The sequence below is a fragment of the Choloepus didactylus genome, chromosome 9, assembly GCF_015220235.1.
Source record: "Choloepus didactylus isolate mChoDid1 chromosome 9, mChoDid1.pri, whole genome shotgun sequence".
Taxonomy (NCBI): Eukaryota; Metazoa; Chordata; class Mammalia; order Pilosa; family Megalonychidae; genus Choloepus; species Choloepus didactylus.
The window spans coordinates 83,094,947-83,109,563 of record NC_051315.1 but is presented as its reverse complement, the minus strand read 5'-3'; the positions used below and the strand labels follow the sequence as shown (position 1 = coordinate 83,109,563).

General features: G+C 37.0%; 2 protein-coding genes across 2 annotated transcripts in view; both read left to right on the top strand.

The window, feature by feature from the left end:
• TMEFF2 (transmembrane protein with EGF like and two follistatin like domains 2) overlaps nt 1-14,617 on the top strand; it is a 272,104-nt gene that overhangs the window by 39,439 nt on the left and 218,048 nt on the right. The window lies entirely within an intron of this gene.
• Nucleotides 4,583-6,686, top strand: LOC119544992 (coiled-coil domain-containing protein 43-like). The gene has a single exon (XM_037850653.1). The coding sequence runs from the start codon at nt 4,583-4,585 to the stop codon at nt 5,255-5,257; it is 675 nt and encodes a 224-aa protein (XP_037706581.1). The 3' UTR covers nt 5,258-6,686.

Genomic DNA, 14,617 nt, shown 5'->3' with positions numbered 1-14,617 from the left:
GTCTAAGTCTGATAAAATCTCACACTCAGTCTTAGTTTATTAATAATGCTTCTGAGTTATAGTTATGTAAGCCAAGTGTTTGTAAGGGTTTTCACAACCTTTATCTTGTTTTACTTAAAAATCTATACTTTCTCCTCTCTACTTTCTCGTGCAAACATGGTTGCCAAGACACTGGTGATTTGCTAGAGTGACAAGGACAGTGCTTTAGTCAGTGAAGTTAAATTATCCCTCCCAATAAGCTGTAAGTAAAAGATGTGATATTTGTAAGGTGCCTTCTAGCTTTATACTATTTTTAATATCTTATTGTTGTCTATAATGATGGCATTGGAAGCAGAAGGTTTGAAAACAGACAAAAATATATAGTACAACACCACACCTAATGATTGTCATCCAGTGACATTGAGGGGAAATGTCACTTTTTGTTACAAGAAGAAAAATTGATATCCAATTTAAAGTTTCTGGGAAGAGTATGGAAGTTTTTTCATAAAGATCTCAGGAACTTTCTGGGGGGAAAAACGGTTCCATCTAAACCCTTTCTTCCCAAGATTCAATGTTATAGCACCTGTAAGATGAAGGAAAATGGTTTTCCAAAGACCCCAGGGATAAGGAAAGAGCAAGGAGGCCTTGAAAAACTGCTGCTTGCAGATGGTGGCTGCAGTGGTCTCAACATCAGGAGGGTACACCCATGTTTCACTTCCACTATGGTGGTGGAATTTAAGCAGAACTAGCCCCCTGGAGACTGTCTGAAAAAGAGGGATTCCTAAGAAGGGGGAAAGTACATCATAGCCGTAAGCAGATAATTTAGTTGGATTATTAAAAAGAGATGCTACTTTATTTTGTTCCCCAAGTAAATGAAATAGATGATAAAATGATATAATTCATTAAAATTGCTATGAAGTTCTTTGTGGGGCCCTCATGGGAGACACAGGCATCAAAGTGGTTTCTAAATAGAAACTTTCCAATATTCTTGGTCTGTGGAATTTGAGGAGTGAGTACCAGTCATGTTTAAGTCATAAATTTAAATTAGCATGCTTGTTGCACTAATGTAGAGAGTAAGTGTGCATGTTGTCATTATTTCACTCAATTCATATCCTCAATTAGAAACAATTACTTGCTTACAAAAAGCCCCAAACCAACCCTTCCCTATCCTTTGGTGATTGTTTTACATAGCGTTACATATTATTTGGTCCCTGCTACCTTTTCTGAGTGAGGAGGAAATTCACAAGCCCTTGTTCTTAATACGAGTTAGGTTTGTTTCCCTTCAAGTCTTTGAGTCTTCTTATCAAAGAAACTCAAGGGATCCATTGGAAACACAAAGAAAATCTCTCCCATTTTCAAAAGCAACCAAGTCAATAATAAACAGTTAATAGAATTAGCATTGTATTTAATTTTCTCTGCCTTCAAATCTAAGATGCAAGCACTGCTTTGTCTTCACTCTTCCTCTGACCATTTAAGAATATAGACTGTTTTGATAAAATTGTATCTATTTTATGTTTATTTACTGATCAAAACTGTGCCAACAGTTCTTGTGCGTTCCCAAGCAGGCACCAGCCATCTCATGCATATTTGTGTAGCATCAGCACTTTCACCTCTATTTGAGTCTACAGTATTTCAGGCATTAGAATGTATGTTGGCATCTGTGGCAGATCAGCATCTCTCAGAACAGAAAACTAACACTGTAGACAGTATAGAGTATGCATTTTTCATACCACAGGTGTTGGTTTCTTCCCCAGGAAATATACGAATTGTAAAGCAACAGATATTAGCCATCATGAGTAATGGTCCCTCTTCTGAGTGTTGATTTTAAATTGTCTAATTCGGATGTCTCATGATTGACAAAATACATGATGGTCAGCCTGCTCAATAGTTGTTGGTCTTTTATGGACTGGGTAAAGTTGGCACTGACACTTGATCACTGGCCCACATTAGTGAGTCTACACAGAAATGGTGATGCATCAGGAAATATGCATTAGACAATTGGTATACATCAATAAATCGGCAGGAAAAAAATGGATATATACCAGGAAAAAATGCAGTGGGAAGCTGGATGCAAAATAGTCTGTGTAAATGGTACTAAATTCGTATTTTAAAATAATAATACCATTATTCAGATATAGCATGTCATTTATGAAATACATTCAAATTATTTTAAATTTACACATGCTGTCACTAAAAATGTATGAAGAGATATAACTTGATTTACATCCACCCCTTTTCTCATATCTGAGATACGTTTTTTATAAAATTCTAACATATCTCTTGAGCAAATAAAATAATTCTTAGACTTACACCATTACCTTGAGTAATAATTCAAATATTTAACTGTCAGTTCTTTACTGACAATTGAAGGAATTTCTTAAAATTAACCTTGCCAATAAGTTTAAATGAGACACCAAAACACATAATACCATCATGCTTAAGATTCTAAATTTTAGGCTTCTACTGGAGACTGATATATGATGAGTTCATTCTTATGATGCATGCTAATGCTGAAATAAGGTTTTGATTAACTGTATTCTGAGTATAGTTGTTTTTGCTTTTAATAATACTTAGAAAACAATTTTTGACTTTTCTCAGTCATTTAAAAGTAATGCCAATAGATTATTCCAATGTAGCTCTTTGCACATATTAGACAATTACAATTGTTAGATGAAATAAACCAGATATCAATAACAGATCAACTGACTCTGAGTTCATTAAATAATTTGGTTTTTTGCTAAAGTCTGTACTTAGCTTTTAAATATATATATGTACTTTGTATTTTCTGCATTATTTTTCTATAAAACTACAACTTCTCCAATAAAAAAAGTTTTAAAAATAAATAAATATATTATGGCTATCTGCTATGTGCAGATACCATAGTAGTTTCCTTCCTAGGCATTATCTTTTGCAATCTTCACAATAACCCTGTAAAAGAGGTTTCACAATTGACAAGTATGCTTCTGCTTCCTTTAGGCTATTCATTATTTTTACAGCAGCATCAAATTTTTTTTTTTTTTTTTTTTTTTTTTTTTTTTTTGCATGACCCTATGTGATGTCTTGGTCAGTCTCTTGCTTAACTACCTTCCATGTGGTTAGAAAGAATTACAACAATGATACTGATAACTTAATGCCTATAAAACAAAAAGGAGGGAAATCTCTGATTCTAGTGCCTAGTCTAATCCTTTGAAAATGTTACGAAGTTGGGGATGAAGAGACCCTATGACTGATTTTCCTGTCTCAGTGGAAGCCTTGGATTTAATATTTAACAATACAGAAGACAACTTTTGCAGTCACTCCAGCGTCATCTCAAACCGGACAGTGTGGATTACTGAGTTATGCATGAGACAAAAATTGGCATCCATCCCAGTGCACTCAGTCCTTGATTATGCATGAATGCATTATTCTTTTGTGGGTAACACATGTTTCTCTGGACCACCATCTCCTAAGTGCTATTGTGGATCTCCAGCCCCCTTCCTCCCTGAGCATATCTTTTCCATCTAATCTGGAAGTCTCTAAGGACATGGCTCACAAGGTTCCTGAATAATTATCCTCAGTTGACATGGAACATCTACCATTTTTCCCCCTATCTTGCTATACTGTTTGGTCATATTGCTAAGGAAGAGCCAGGTGCATGCTTGCCAGTGATGCAGCTTCAACCACCAGTGCTGCCTCCTCTTAATGACCTCATGAGGTCAGATTCTGTAAATACCTCATCACTAATGCCCTTTTGCAAGAATGGAAAGAATCCCTTCTTTCCCTCAGTTTCAGATCTTCTCATAATGGTTTTAATTTCCTAGGCTAAAAAGCAGATACCATGAAATGAGTTGGCTTTAAACAATGAGAATTTATTAGCTTACATTTGAGGCTGTGAGAATGTCCAGATCAAGATGGTGATATCTCTATCTCTATCTCTGTCTCTATCTCTGGCTCTAGCTCTAGCTCTATCTCTATCTATCTCTATCTCTATCTCTCTGTATTCATTCTGTTTATGAAGGACTCCAGTACAAGGATAAAGCCATCCTGAGTGAGGTGGGTCACACCTTAACTTAAGTAGCCTCATCAAAAGATATTACTTAAAAAGGGTTCACACTCACAGGAATGCATTAAGCTTTAAGAACATGGTTTTCTGAGGTACGTACATTTCCAAATCACCACAGTCCCTAAGGAGTGGCACTTCTAAGATGCCCGAGAGAGGTTTGTGTGAGAAAAATTTACTCTTTCTGTTTCTGATTGCACCCCTTTTTCCTTACAATTCAGGCACACATGCACAAAAAATACTTTATGAAGTATTAGATACCATTGATTGTAAGATATCCAAAATCAGAGTTGTGAGAATGTGAAAAAAAATCAGTTAAAATTGATGGAATATAGAGTTGGTTAGCCTGGAGGAGTAATCTTAGAAATTAACCTCAAAACTCTGTCTCGATTTAGAAGATTCACGACGCCCAGTCCAGTCACTAGCATTCGGCTGGACCTGCTGGGCCCTCCGCCCGGCGCGCAGGGGTGTGGGCTCTCTCTCCCCACAGCGCAGTGGCCCCGCGCGCAGCCCGTCAGGCTCTGCAGGTGGCGCCCCGGGGGTTGGCAAGACCCTGACCCCAAGATGGCGTTGCCCAGCGAAGTGGCCGCGGCAGCCTCCGGTGAAGGCGATGCCGGGGGCAGTGGTTTTGGATCGTGGCTGGACGGGCGGTTGGAGGCATTAGGAGTGGATCGAGCCGTGTACGGCGCCTATATCCTGGGTGTCCTGCAGGAGGAGGAGGAAGAAGAAAAGCTGGATGCTCTGCAGGATATTCTCTCTGCTTTCCTGGAAGAAGACTCCCTTCTTAATATTTGCAGGGAGATTGTGGAACGATGGTCGGAAACTCAGAATGTTGTCACCAAAGTGAAAAAAGAAGATGAGGTACAGGCCATTGCCACCCTAATTGAGAAGCAGGCACAAATCGTGGTGAAGCCCAGGATGGTGTCAGAAGAGGAGAAGCAAAGAAAAGCTGCCCTCCTGGCCCAGTATGCTGATGTGACAGATGAAGAGGATGAAGCAGATGAGAAGGATGATTCAGGTGCCATCACAACGAACATTGGTTCTGACAAGTCTCTGTTCCGAAATACCAATGTGGAAGATGTCCTCAATGCTCGAAAACTGGAACGGGACTCACTTCGGGATGAGTCCCAAAGGAAAAAAGAGCAGGACAAGCTGCAGAGGGAGAGGGATAAACTAGCCAAGCAGGAGCGCAAGGAAAAGGAAAAGAAAAGGACACAGAAAGGGGAACGAAAGCGATAACCTTGGCCCACTCTCTCCCTTCTCCCATGAACTTGTTCAGAGGGAGAACTGGTTGTGCACATGTGTTATTTAAGAAAAATGAAAGAACATTATTGCAAAGTGGTTTTCCAAGGCATTTTCCCTTTTGTTTACATGGTCAAAGGAAAATCACAAACATTTCTAACTACAAAACGTGCCATGTCTCTGGTGTGGGTAATCATATTATTGTAGTTGATGTCTGTACCAAAGATTGGAGTGGGGGCAACCTTTATTTTTTAATATTGAAATTCTGTGCTTCTTTTGGCCACTTTAAAAAATCTTCCCTCAACTTGGATAAATAGCAGGAGGATTCAGAAAGTGTAAACAGAGTCTTCAATCTGAAAGAGCAGAGACATCAGCATTCCTTTCCTGAAATGTGGAAGTGCAAATTGCTTCAGAGACAGTATTCAAACATTATCGTAGTGTTGTTTTATGGTTGAAATAGAAAGCTAATGAAGAGTTCTGCCTGGATCCAGATTTTAGTTTACATGGCAGCAAACTAGAAAAATGGGAAGAAATTATTTGGGGGTATTCTCGATTTGAGAATGTTTTTTAAAAACTTTCAGCCTACCGGAGGAAAGGAAGTATCTTTTTAAATACATGTTTTTCTTCATTTAAGCTGTGACTTTAAGAAGGATATGTCAGTATTGGGTGTAAGGATATTCCATATTTACTAGATTCATCTTTTCAAATCATGGGTCCTCTTTAGTGCTGATAGAGATTTTAATCCTCATTTGCCCTAAAACATATGAGCGTAAAGGCCTGATAATTCCTGGTTTAGAAAAACTGGAACAATCCCCCATTTAAGTAAGAAACACTGGAAATCTGCTGACACAAAGATATTTAATAATGTACATAGTAGGTGCTCAACAAAGTTATTGAATGAGTGAGTGAATGGAAAAATTGCTTGGGAGAGTCAAAAGTGAGCAGTTCTCCATCTCCACTTTTGTCACAAGCCACATTCAATTGTAAATAAGGCCCTTCAAGCAGCAAACTGTCAAGAAGCTTGAAGACTGCAATTTCACTAACAAAACAGAAAGCAGGTATTTTATACCTGGGGTCTGCAAACTACTTGCCCTCAGGTCAAATTTGGCCTGGCCTGTTTTTGTATGGTACAAGCTAACAAACACTGGTTTTTACATTTTTAAAGGATTGTTTCAAAAAAAAAAAAGAAAAGGAAAGGAAATATGTTTCAAAGACCTTACATGGCCCTTAAAGCATAAAATATTTACTATCTGGTCCTTTACAGAAAAAAGTTTGTCAACCTCTGTTTTATACCATTAACTATGAGATTAACAAAACTTTTTACCCTTGTTCAGAAGGTAAAAAGATGCATGGTTATGGAAAAGGAGATGTGTCTTACCTCTTCATACACTCATAGCTGTGGCATTGCAAAAATTAAAAAAACAAAACAGCTTTAAAAAAAAAATAAATAAACTATTAAAACCACAAAAAAAAAAAAAAAAAAAAAATCTATCTCTTCCTTGATTTGTAGTTAAATTAAAAAAAAAAAAAAAAATCTTATCTCTCCCAATTTTTCCCTAGAGTTCTTTAATCAGCCTACTTTTCCCCAGACCTGGGATTTAGACACCTAAAAATTAACATGCCTCAGATAGAACTCTTGATTTTTATAAACAATTCTACATTTAATGGAGCCATGATGATCATCTTAAAATGTAAATTAGACCAATGACTCTCAAATGTTCCTGGTCAATAGAATCACCTGGAGAGCTTTCAAAAAATAACTGATGCCCAGGCTTCACTCCAACACAATTAAATCAGAATCTCTGGGGTAGGTTCCCAGGCATCAATATATTAAAGAACAAACAAACAAAAACCCACAAAAAGTGGTTATTCCAAAGTACAGCCAATTTTCAGAACCAGTTATTTAGATCATTTATTCCCCAGTTTAGATCCCTTGAATGACTTTCCACTGAACTTCAAATAAAGCCAAACACTTCCCTATGGTCTGTGGGCTCAGCTGAATATGGCTCCTGGCCTTCGCCCCAGCCTCATTCTCCATACCCTAGCCACACAGGCCTTCTTCACAACAGGTTCTTTCCTGCCTTTGAGCAAAGTTTTTCTGTTAATTATCACACCTATTCATAATGACTAATAATTGACAGGAACATAGGAGGTAAAATTAAATCATTACTTTTCCATATTTGGGGATGGTTAAGAGGCAAAGATTAAGTCAGCAGCTAACTCAGTTGTATTTTGTGGAGAGTTGGAAGTTCTCTTTTATGCCTGCATTCTTAACCTGTGCAATGAGTCATCTCTAGGGGAGAAGGACTCAAAGGAAGTACAACTGTGTGATCCATCTCATCCTTCATTTTCTAAAGAGAATGAAAATGTTAACTTGAGAGGCCAAATTCAGCATTTTCTCCAAGGCTATGGAATAGTGTAGAGGGTTTGTGACTATAGACAAAGGAAAGGCTGGGTAGGAGAGATGTGCTAATGGGAGATTCCACTGACCCCTGTCCCCCCAACTTGTTCCCTAGGAGGTACAATAGGACTGAATTTAAAAAGAGAATGCAAAATGTCCTCTGTTTGAACCATGGAGTATGTATGTGCTCCGAGAACACTTTTGATGCCTGTATACGAGACACTTCGAGGAAAATGACCCAAATCCGGGGGGAAGAACTTGGGATGCAGTGAAAGGACCTGAACACGCCTATTCTGAGTATTATTCTGGAGGAAGTAGGCACTGTGGGACAAACCAAATACACCTTACAGGTGATAATGTTAGTTTCTGTTACTCAGATTTGTTTCTTAAACATTATAGAAAGCCATCAGCTGGACAGTGTTGGGCTGAGCAAGTGAATGTTTTTCCAAAAGACAGCATCAAGGCTTAAGTTTAAATAAACTGTGAAAGCCCCTCACTGGTCAGTATTGGGGGGTACATGACTGACACAGGAGTGGTGGTGGTGGGGAAGTGGGGGTGCTACTTGGAGTTTCCATTTATCCTTCTGTCGTATAGTCCCATGCGTTATTGTCGATAATAACAATTCCTCTGCATTGCTGTCCTTGTTTGAATATTTTTTAAAGATAAAATTTTATAACTGAGTTTCCATTGAGGAAAAAAATGAAAAATTTTAAAAATCAAAACAATAGTGTAGTTTATCTAGTGTGGTTTATTTATTAGCTCATTAATTCTTCCAACCATACATACGTAAATAAGGTTTGATGCAAAAATCAGAAGCTGAACTTATAATATCAGCTATAAATAGCAAATACCAACAAAACATTGCTTAACAGGACTTTACACGATATAATTTTATAATCATAAGTCAAGATGAACCTTCTCAACCTGTAAATACTAGGCAGAAGTTGTACTTAATAAAGACACTAAAATATTAACTTACTGCAGTTGAAAATTAATTAAAAAGATGGATGATATTTTGCTTCCATTGGATAATGTATTTGACAATATTGAGTTCAACCATTTCACCAAGAAATTTTATGAAAGTATGTAGAGTCATTATAAGATATACTTATGATGACACCCTTCTCTCGGGAATGCGTGATTAGGACACATTTCACCACGGATTATTTACTGTTCTTAATGAGATACTGGTCTAACCATTGCTTTCATTACCATTATCACCAAGTTGAGTCCAACTGCATGGTGCAAATGTAGAAAGAAAACTCCACAAACTAGTCTCTTTCTCTGAACTTCACATCCAAGGCAGTTTTTAGATTGTATGTGCATCAATATTTCTTCCTCATCTTCTTAGTTCAAAGCTCCATTTCTTCAAACATTAAAAATCTCCCAGAAGAGCTTAAAAAGCACTGCTCTCTAATACAGAGCAGACCCAGATGAAGCTTGAAGGATGGAACAAGCATAATTTGAGCCTTATCTTCAACTCCTCCCTCCTCTCCCCTCACTATGCTTGTCTCTCTCACTCTCGAATACACACCCACTCATACATATTTTTGGAGGCAGAAGAGCACTGCTTGCTTTTTGTGCAAATTAAATTGCAAAAAATATATATATGTTGATGTGAAGCTGAAACCCACTCATCGGACATCAGACTAACAAGTGCTTCTGGGGAAGGCTTTCACTAAACGTCAACTAGGGCAGCAGAGCACCCCCTTCCTCTCCAGGCCCTACACACACACCTGGGGACCTTCCAATCCACCCAAATCTACTTGACGATGAACAGGATTTGAAGGCAAAATTAAAGGTCTGGAAATTGTAGTCACAAAGTCATTGGTGGGTTGTGGTCGCAGGAAATGGGGGAAAAAAAGAAACCCATTCTTCTTTTCATTCTCTACTCTTTGTGGTTTTCTCGTCATTCTAAAAAAATCTGGAAATGCTTCGGGCCTTAGGGACCCTCCTGGGCTCAAAAGACAGCCTAAAAATACATTTGCTTAAAATTTTTGAACACTGCCTGCTCTAGAGTTTGTCTTCCTTTGAAGTAATCTGTTATACAAGGCTGCTATAATTTGGCTTTCAGCAGTAACGACTAGTCATGCCAAAAAATGGATCATAAATAAAGTCTAGACAAATGCAGTGTTTTTATTCCAGAGGCAACCAACAGATGCTTTGTGTAATCTGCATACTCTTTCTGGCCAGATTAATTTTGCACCGTGCTTTTTACTCACTCTGTAATGTCCTGGAATGAAAATTTTTTAGAAGTGTCCTTTGGCCCCTTGGAATTCCTCAGATCACTTGCCGTTGCATTCTTCAGCATTAACATACTGTCTTTTTAAAGGCCTTTCTGATAGTCCATGACTTACCACACACCTCCACATAGTCAAGGAGATCGCAGGCAGAGTAATAAGTGCTCCGGAGATGTTCTCCAGTTGTCAAAATTCTGTAACATGTCAAGTGTGGAAAGAAGGACAAGGCAAAGAAATGGAAACCTATGGGAACAGAAATCTCAAGCTTCTCCATGGACTGTCAATCAAGTGTATGATTATAATTTCTGATAACCTCATCTTCCCCTTTTGTGACATTCATATCATAGTGAAAACTCTGAAACCTTTCAGTTCTAGCACCTTCTCATAAAGCATGGTGTATTTGGATCAGCAACATTGCTGCTTTCCTAAAGTGGAATAGTTATTGGATCTCGAAAATCAGGCTTTTTTTCTTTTTGAGTGAACAAACATATTGCTACTGAAGAAAAGCATAAAGGTCAGTGGAGCTTGTCCTTGAAATATTGCCCAAATTGATGCTTCATGCAACCTAAATGTAAGCATTAGCCGCAGTGATTGTGGGAAAATAGCTGCAGTGATTGTGGGAAACGTGCCTGAGTTTTCCACTCATTACAAGCAATTCTCCTAAGCTTGATAGACAGACTTTCCTTAATTGAGGAACAGGCATTACCAATGCATTTTTATGAGTTTATTTGTTCTAGAATTTTTCATCATAATGCAGTCAGTTTATTATATTAAAAATGTATATCACAACTGCAGCAGCATTGTAAAACAGGGATTAATACAGTACTGTATCTATTTATTTGTACCTTGGGGATGTAAGGCAAAAACAAACAAACAAAAATCAAAAATCTGCTTATTGCTTGAAAAATCACAGTCATCCAATAGCTAATGGCTGTGGTGTGGGAAGTTAGGAAAATGCTTCCATTGGACAATAATCAAGTGGATGGGTTGGTTATAATAAGATGGAAGGGTTAATTGAAAATGAATCCAGATGTAACACAATTGGTCATTAATTCCCTTTAATGCTGGTTGAAAATAACTGATATTTGTCATTATTATAAGTCTGGTAAATTACTGTATGCTACTTCTAGCTCACAGTGTATATCTGAATATATATATACCCACTCGAATTTAGTCTTTACCTTAAGCATTAGATTACAGTACATATTTTTAGTACATCTACAATAGTTTCTGCTTTTTTCTCTGATTACTGACACCAATAATTCTGGAAAATATTAAAAGCAATTTTAAAGATGAAGGGTACCCTCAAAAAGCAGCAGCTAAAGCAGAGTCCAATTGCCATCTGTTTATATAGCCAGAATACCCTTGGAGTATTTTAATGATGCTTCTTAATGTGCTACTCTTGCTAATAATAAAAATTGCATATAAGGTCTTGAAAATTAAAAATGAAATGCTAATGATTTCCTTATTGTAATTACAGTTATTCCTTTGAACTTTCCAAATAAAAAATCCCCATGCAGCCTCACAGGGAACCAACATTGCTTGGTTTTCACTCGTCCATAAATGGCAAAAGTAGCTCAAGGGTAGTCATCAAGCCATTAAAATGGCCATGGGTGCTCTTATGCAAGTTTCCTAGCTAGTATTTTTAAATACACTTGGTTGGGAGGTTTCTATGTTTTGTTAGATTTAAAAGAGTTGTTAGAAAATGTGCAATTGGAAAATAATTTACTTACACATACACACATATACTCACACAAATTACAGGCTGTCTCTGTGGGCCTCTATAAAGCTTACAAATTCAGAAAATAGGATATTCACATTCTCTCAGTGAATCAGAAATGTAACAGTCCACATGACTAAACTGATGACTAAGCAGACACTTGGGAGAAGAGCTTGTAAATCCGGCTTCAGGGAAAATGCTATCATTAGACTACAAAAAATTTAAAATAATTATCACTTCAAGAAAGTCAGTGTGGAAAATTAATTAAAATGTTTTTCAGGCCATTAATTTTTCTAGTTCTCAGATACCTTCCCCCTTTCATACCCATCCTCTGTCATATTATAATCTAGCTAAATACCAAAAATATATCAAATGTCAGAGGAACTCTTTAGGAAGCAAATCTAGTGCTCCTGACTGTTAACTACTTTTCACAATATTTTTGTTGTCCAGTAGCCTATCTTCTTTTAAGCATAATCTGTTTTTCTGGCTGGAAAGATTAAAAAAAATTTCTTATAGTTGCATAGGGATGGTGCATTGCATGATGGCAGGATTATAGTTATTTTGTCTTGTGTGATTTTTACATTTATTGAAGATTCTTTATGATCTCATTTTAATATCCTGTCTTTATGAGCTCATTCTCCTGGGTGCCTTACCGTGATATAAATACAGAAGTCAACACATCATTTAGATGTGGGGGCCATGGTTGCTTTTCAGGTTTTTCTTCTCTTTTCAAATGGATCCCAGCTTTTAGAAATGCCCTAATTGACAATTAAGAACACATTTATATGATGCTTACTATATAGCTGCTCACTGTTATAAATTCTATAGGCAAAATAAAACATTTAATCCCATTGACAACCCTAAAATATATAGATGAGTACTGAGAAACAGAGAGGTTAAGAAATTTTCCCAGGATTGCATATCTGGTAAGTGTCCAGGTCAAGATTTGAAATCAAGCAGTGTTTCTAGAATCTGTGACCTTAGCAGCTACCCTGTTGTCTCTCACATAGAAATTTACTTATGTTTTATCAATGATACAAAAGAGACATCTAGAAAAGTTTGTATAAATTGAGTGTTTTGTCCTTTTTACCAGGTAGTAGACATAACAACTTTAAAAATGCAATAGTCTTATTAATTGGAATAGCTTTGATTCCTAGCATAATACAGACTTTTAAAAATGCTACCACCAAGGTCATATAAAAAAAGTATCTTATATGAAATGAAAATTAACTTAAAAATTGGTAGTTTGTTACCATATTCTTTTTCTTTCTCTTTCAGCTTGGCATTTTACAGTAAAAAGAAATGTATTTATATTTAAAGGTTCATATGTACAATGATAATAGATGCCATTTATGAGATACTTTATAGAATAAATATTCAAAAGCATAAATTCATAAATATTTTGTAGAAGAAAGTGTTCATTCAAATGAAAATACACTGTTAACTTTCAAAAAATCTAAATCAAATTCCTTAATTATGTAAACTGCAGCTTATATTCATTGTTCCCTATATTATGACTAGCCCTATATAATATGCATTTTTACATCCTAAAAACATAGGTTTTGGCTCTATAAAAAGCTTTATCCAGTTTTTTCAAATAAGGGAGACTACTTCAAAAAATAATTATCCTTTTGTTTCAAGTACAGTTATACCTTGATACTTGGCTGCTTTGAACTCATTGAATTGGGTATTTGAGGCATTTTGATGTGAAAATTTTGTCCCGGTACTCATTGTTTGTTTGGTAATCGACACACAAGCTAGAACTTGGTGTTAGTTGCTTCGTGACTTGCTACCCTTTCCAGCTAAAACAAAATGTCAAGCATTAGTAGTAGCTCTTGTCCTATGCACATTCCCTTGCTGTCTTGTCTTAGCTTCTATGGTCATTTTGTGTTTTTTTGCACTTTTTCTTCTCATCATGGGTCCTAAGAAAATGAGCAGTGATACAGCTGAGCAGAAAAGAAAATTACTTTGTACTACCATTGAGCAAAAAAAAAAAAAAAAAAAAAAAAGAACAGAAAAATATGACAGTGGTATTTGCATTACTGATCTTGCAAGGGAATATGGTATGCCTAGAATAATGGTCTCCACCATCATTAAGAATAAAGAAGCAATAAAAAAGGCTGATATTGCGAAAGGAGTTAAAGCAGTAACAAAGTAGTGTTCTCAAACACTTGAAGAAGTTGAAAAGCTGTTATTAATTTGCATACACGAGAAGCAGTTAGCGGAGGACAGTGTATTGGAAGCCATGATATGTGAAAAAGTGAAAGTGTTGCATGCAGATTTTTTTAAAAACAAACCAGACGTTTTGAAAGTGATGACAGCACTGAAGTTTTTAAGGCCAGCCACGGCTGGTTTGATAATTTTAAAAAGAGGACCGGCATCCATAGTGCTCAGAGGCATGGCAAAGCAGCGAGTGCTAATAAAAAAGCTGCTGATGAATTCATCAGTGAATTTCAAGACTATGTAGAGGCTGAGGGTTTTATTCCCCTTCAAGTTTTTAACTGTGGTGAGACCAGACTTTTTTGTAAAAATAATGCTGAGTAGAGCCTACATCACAAAAGAGGAGAAGGCATTACCACACCACAACCCTATGAAGGACAGGCTCACTCTATTGTCTGTGAATGCTAGTGGGGACATAAACTCAAGCCTCTACTAGTCTATCATAGTGAAAACCTGTGAGTTTTCAAGAAGCATAATGTCTTAAAAAGCAAACTCCGTGTGATGTGGAGGGCAAACAGCAAAGCTTGGGTCACAAGGCAATTTCTCACGAGGTGGATAAATGAAATGTTTGGTCCCTCAGTGAAAAACAATTTGCTGGAGGAAGACTTGCCTCTGAGAGCTCTCCTAGTTTTGGATGATGCACCTGCCCACCCTCCAGGCTTGGAGGACGATTTGTTGGAGGAGTTCAGCTTCATCACTCTAAGGTTCCAGCCCCCAGTGCTACTACTCTCATCCAGCCCATGGACCAGCAGGTCGTTTCAAACTTCAAAAAGTTC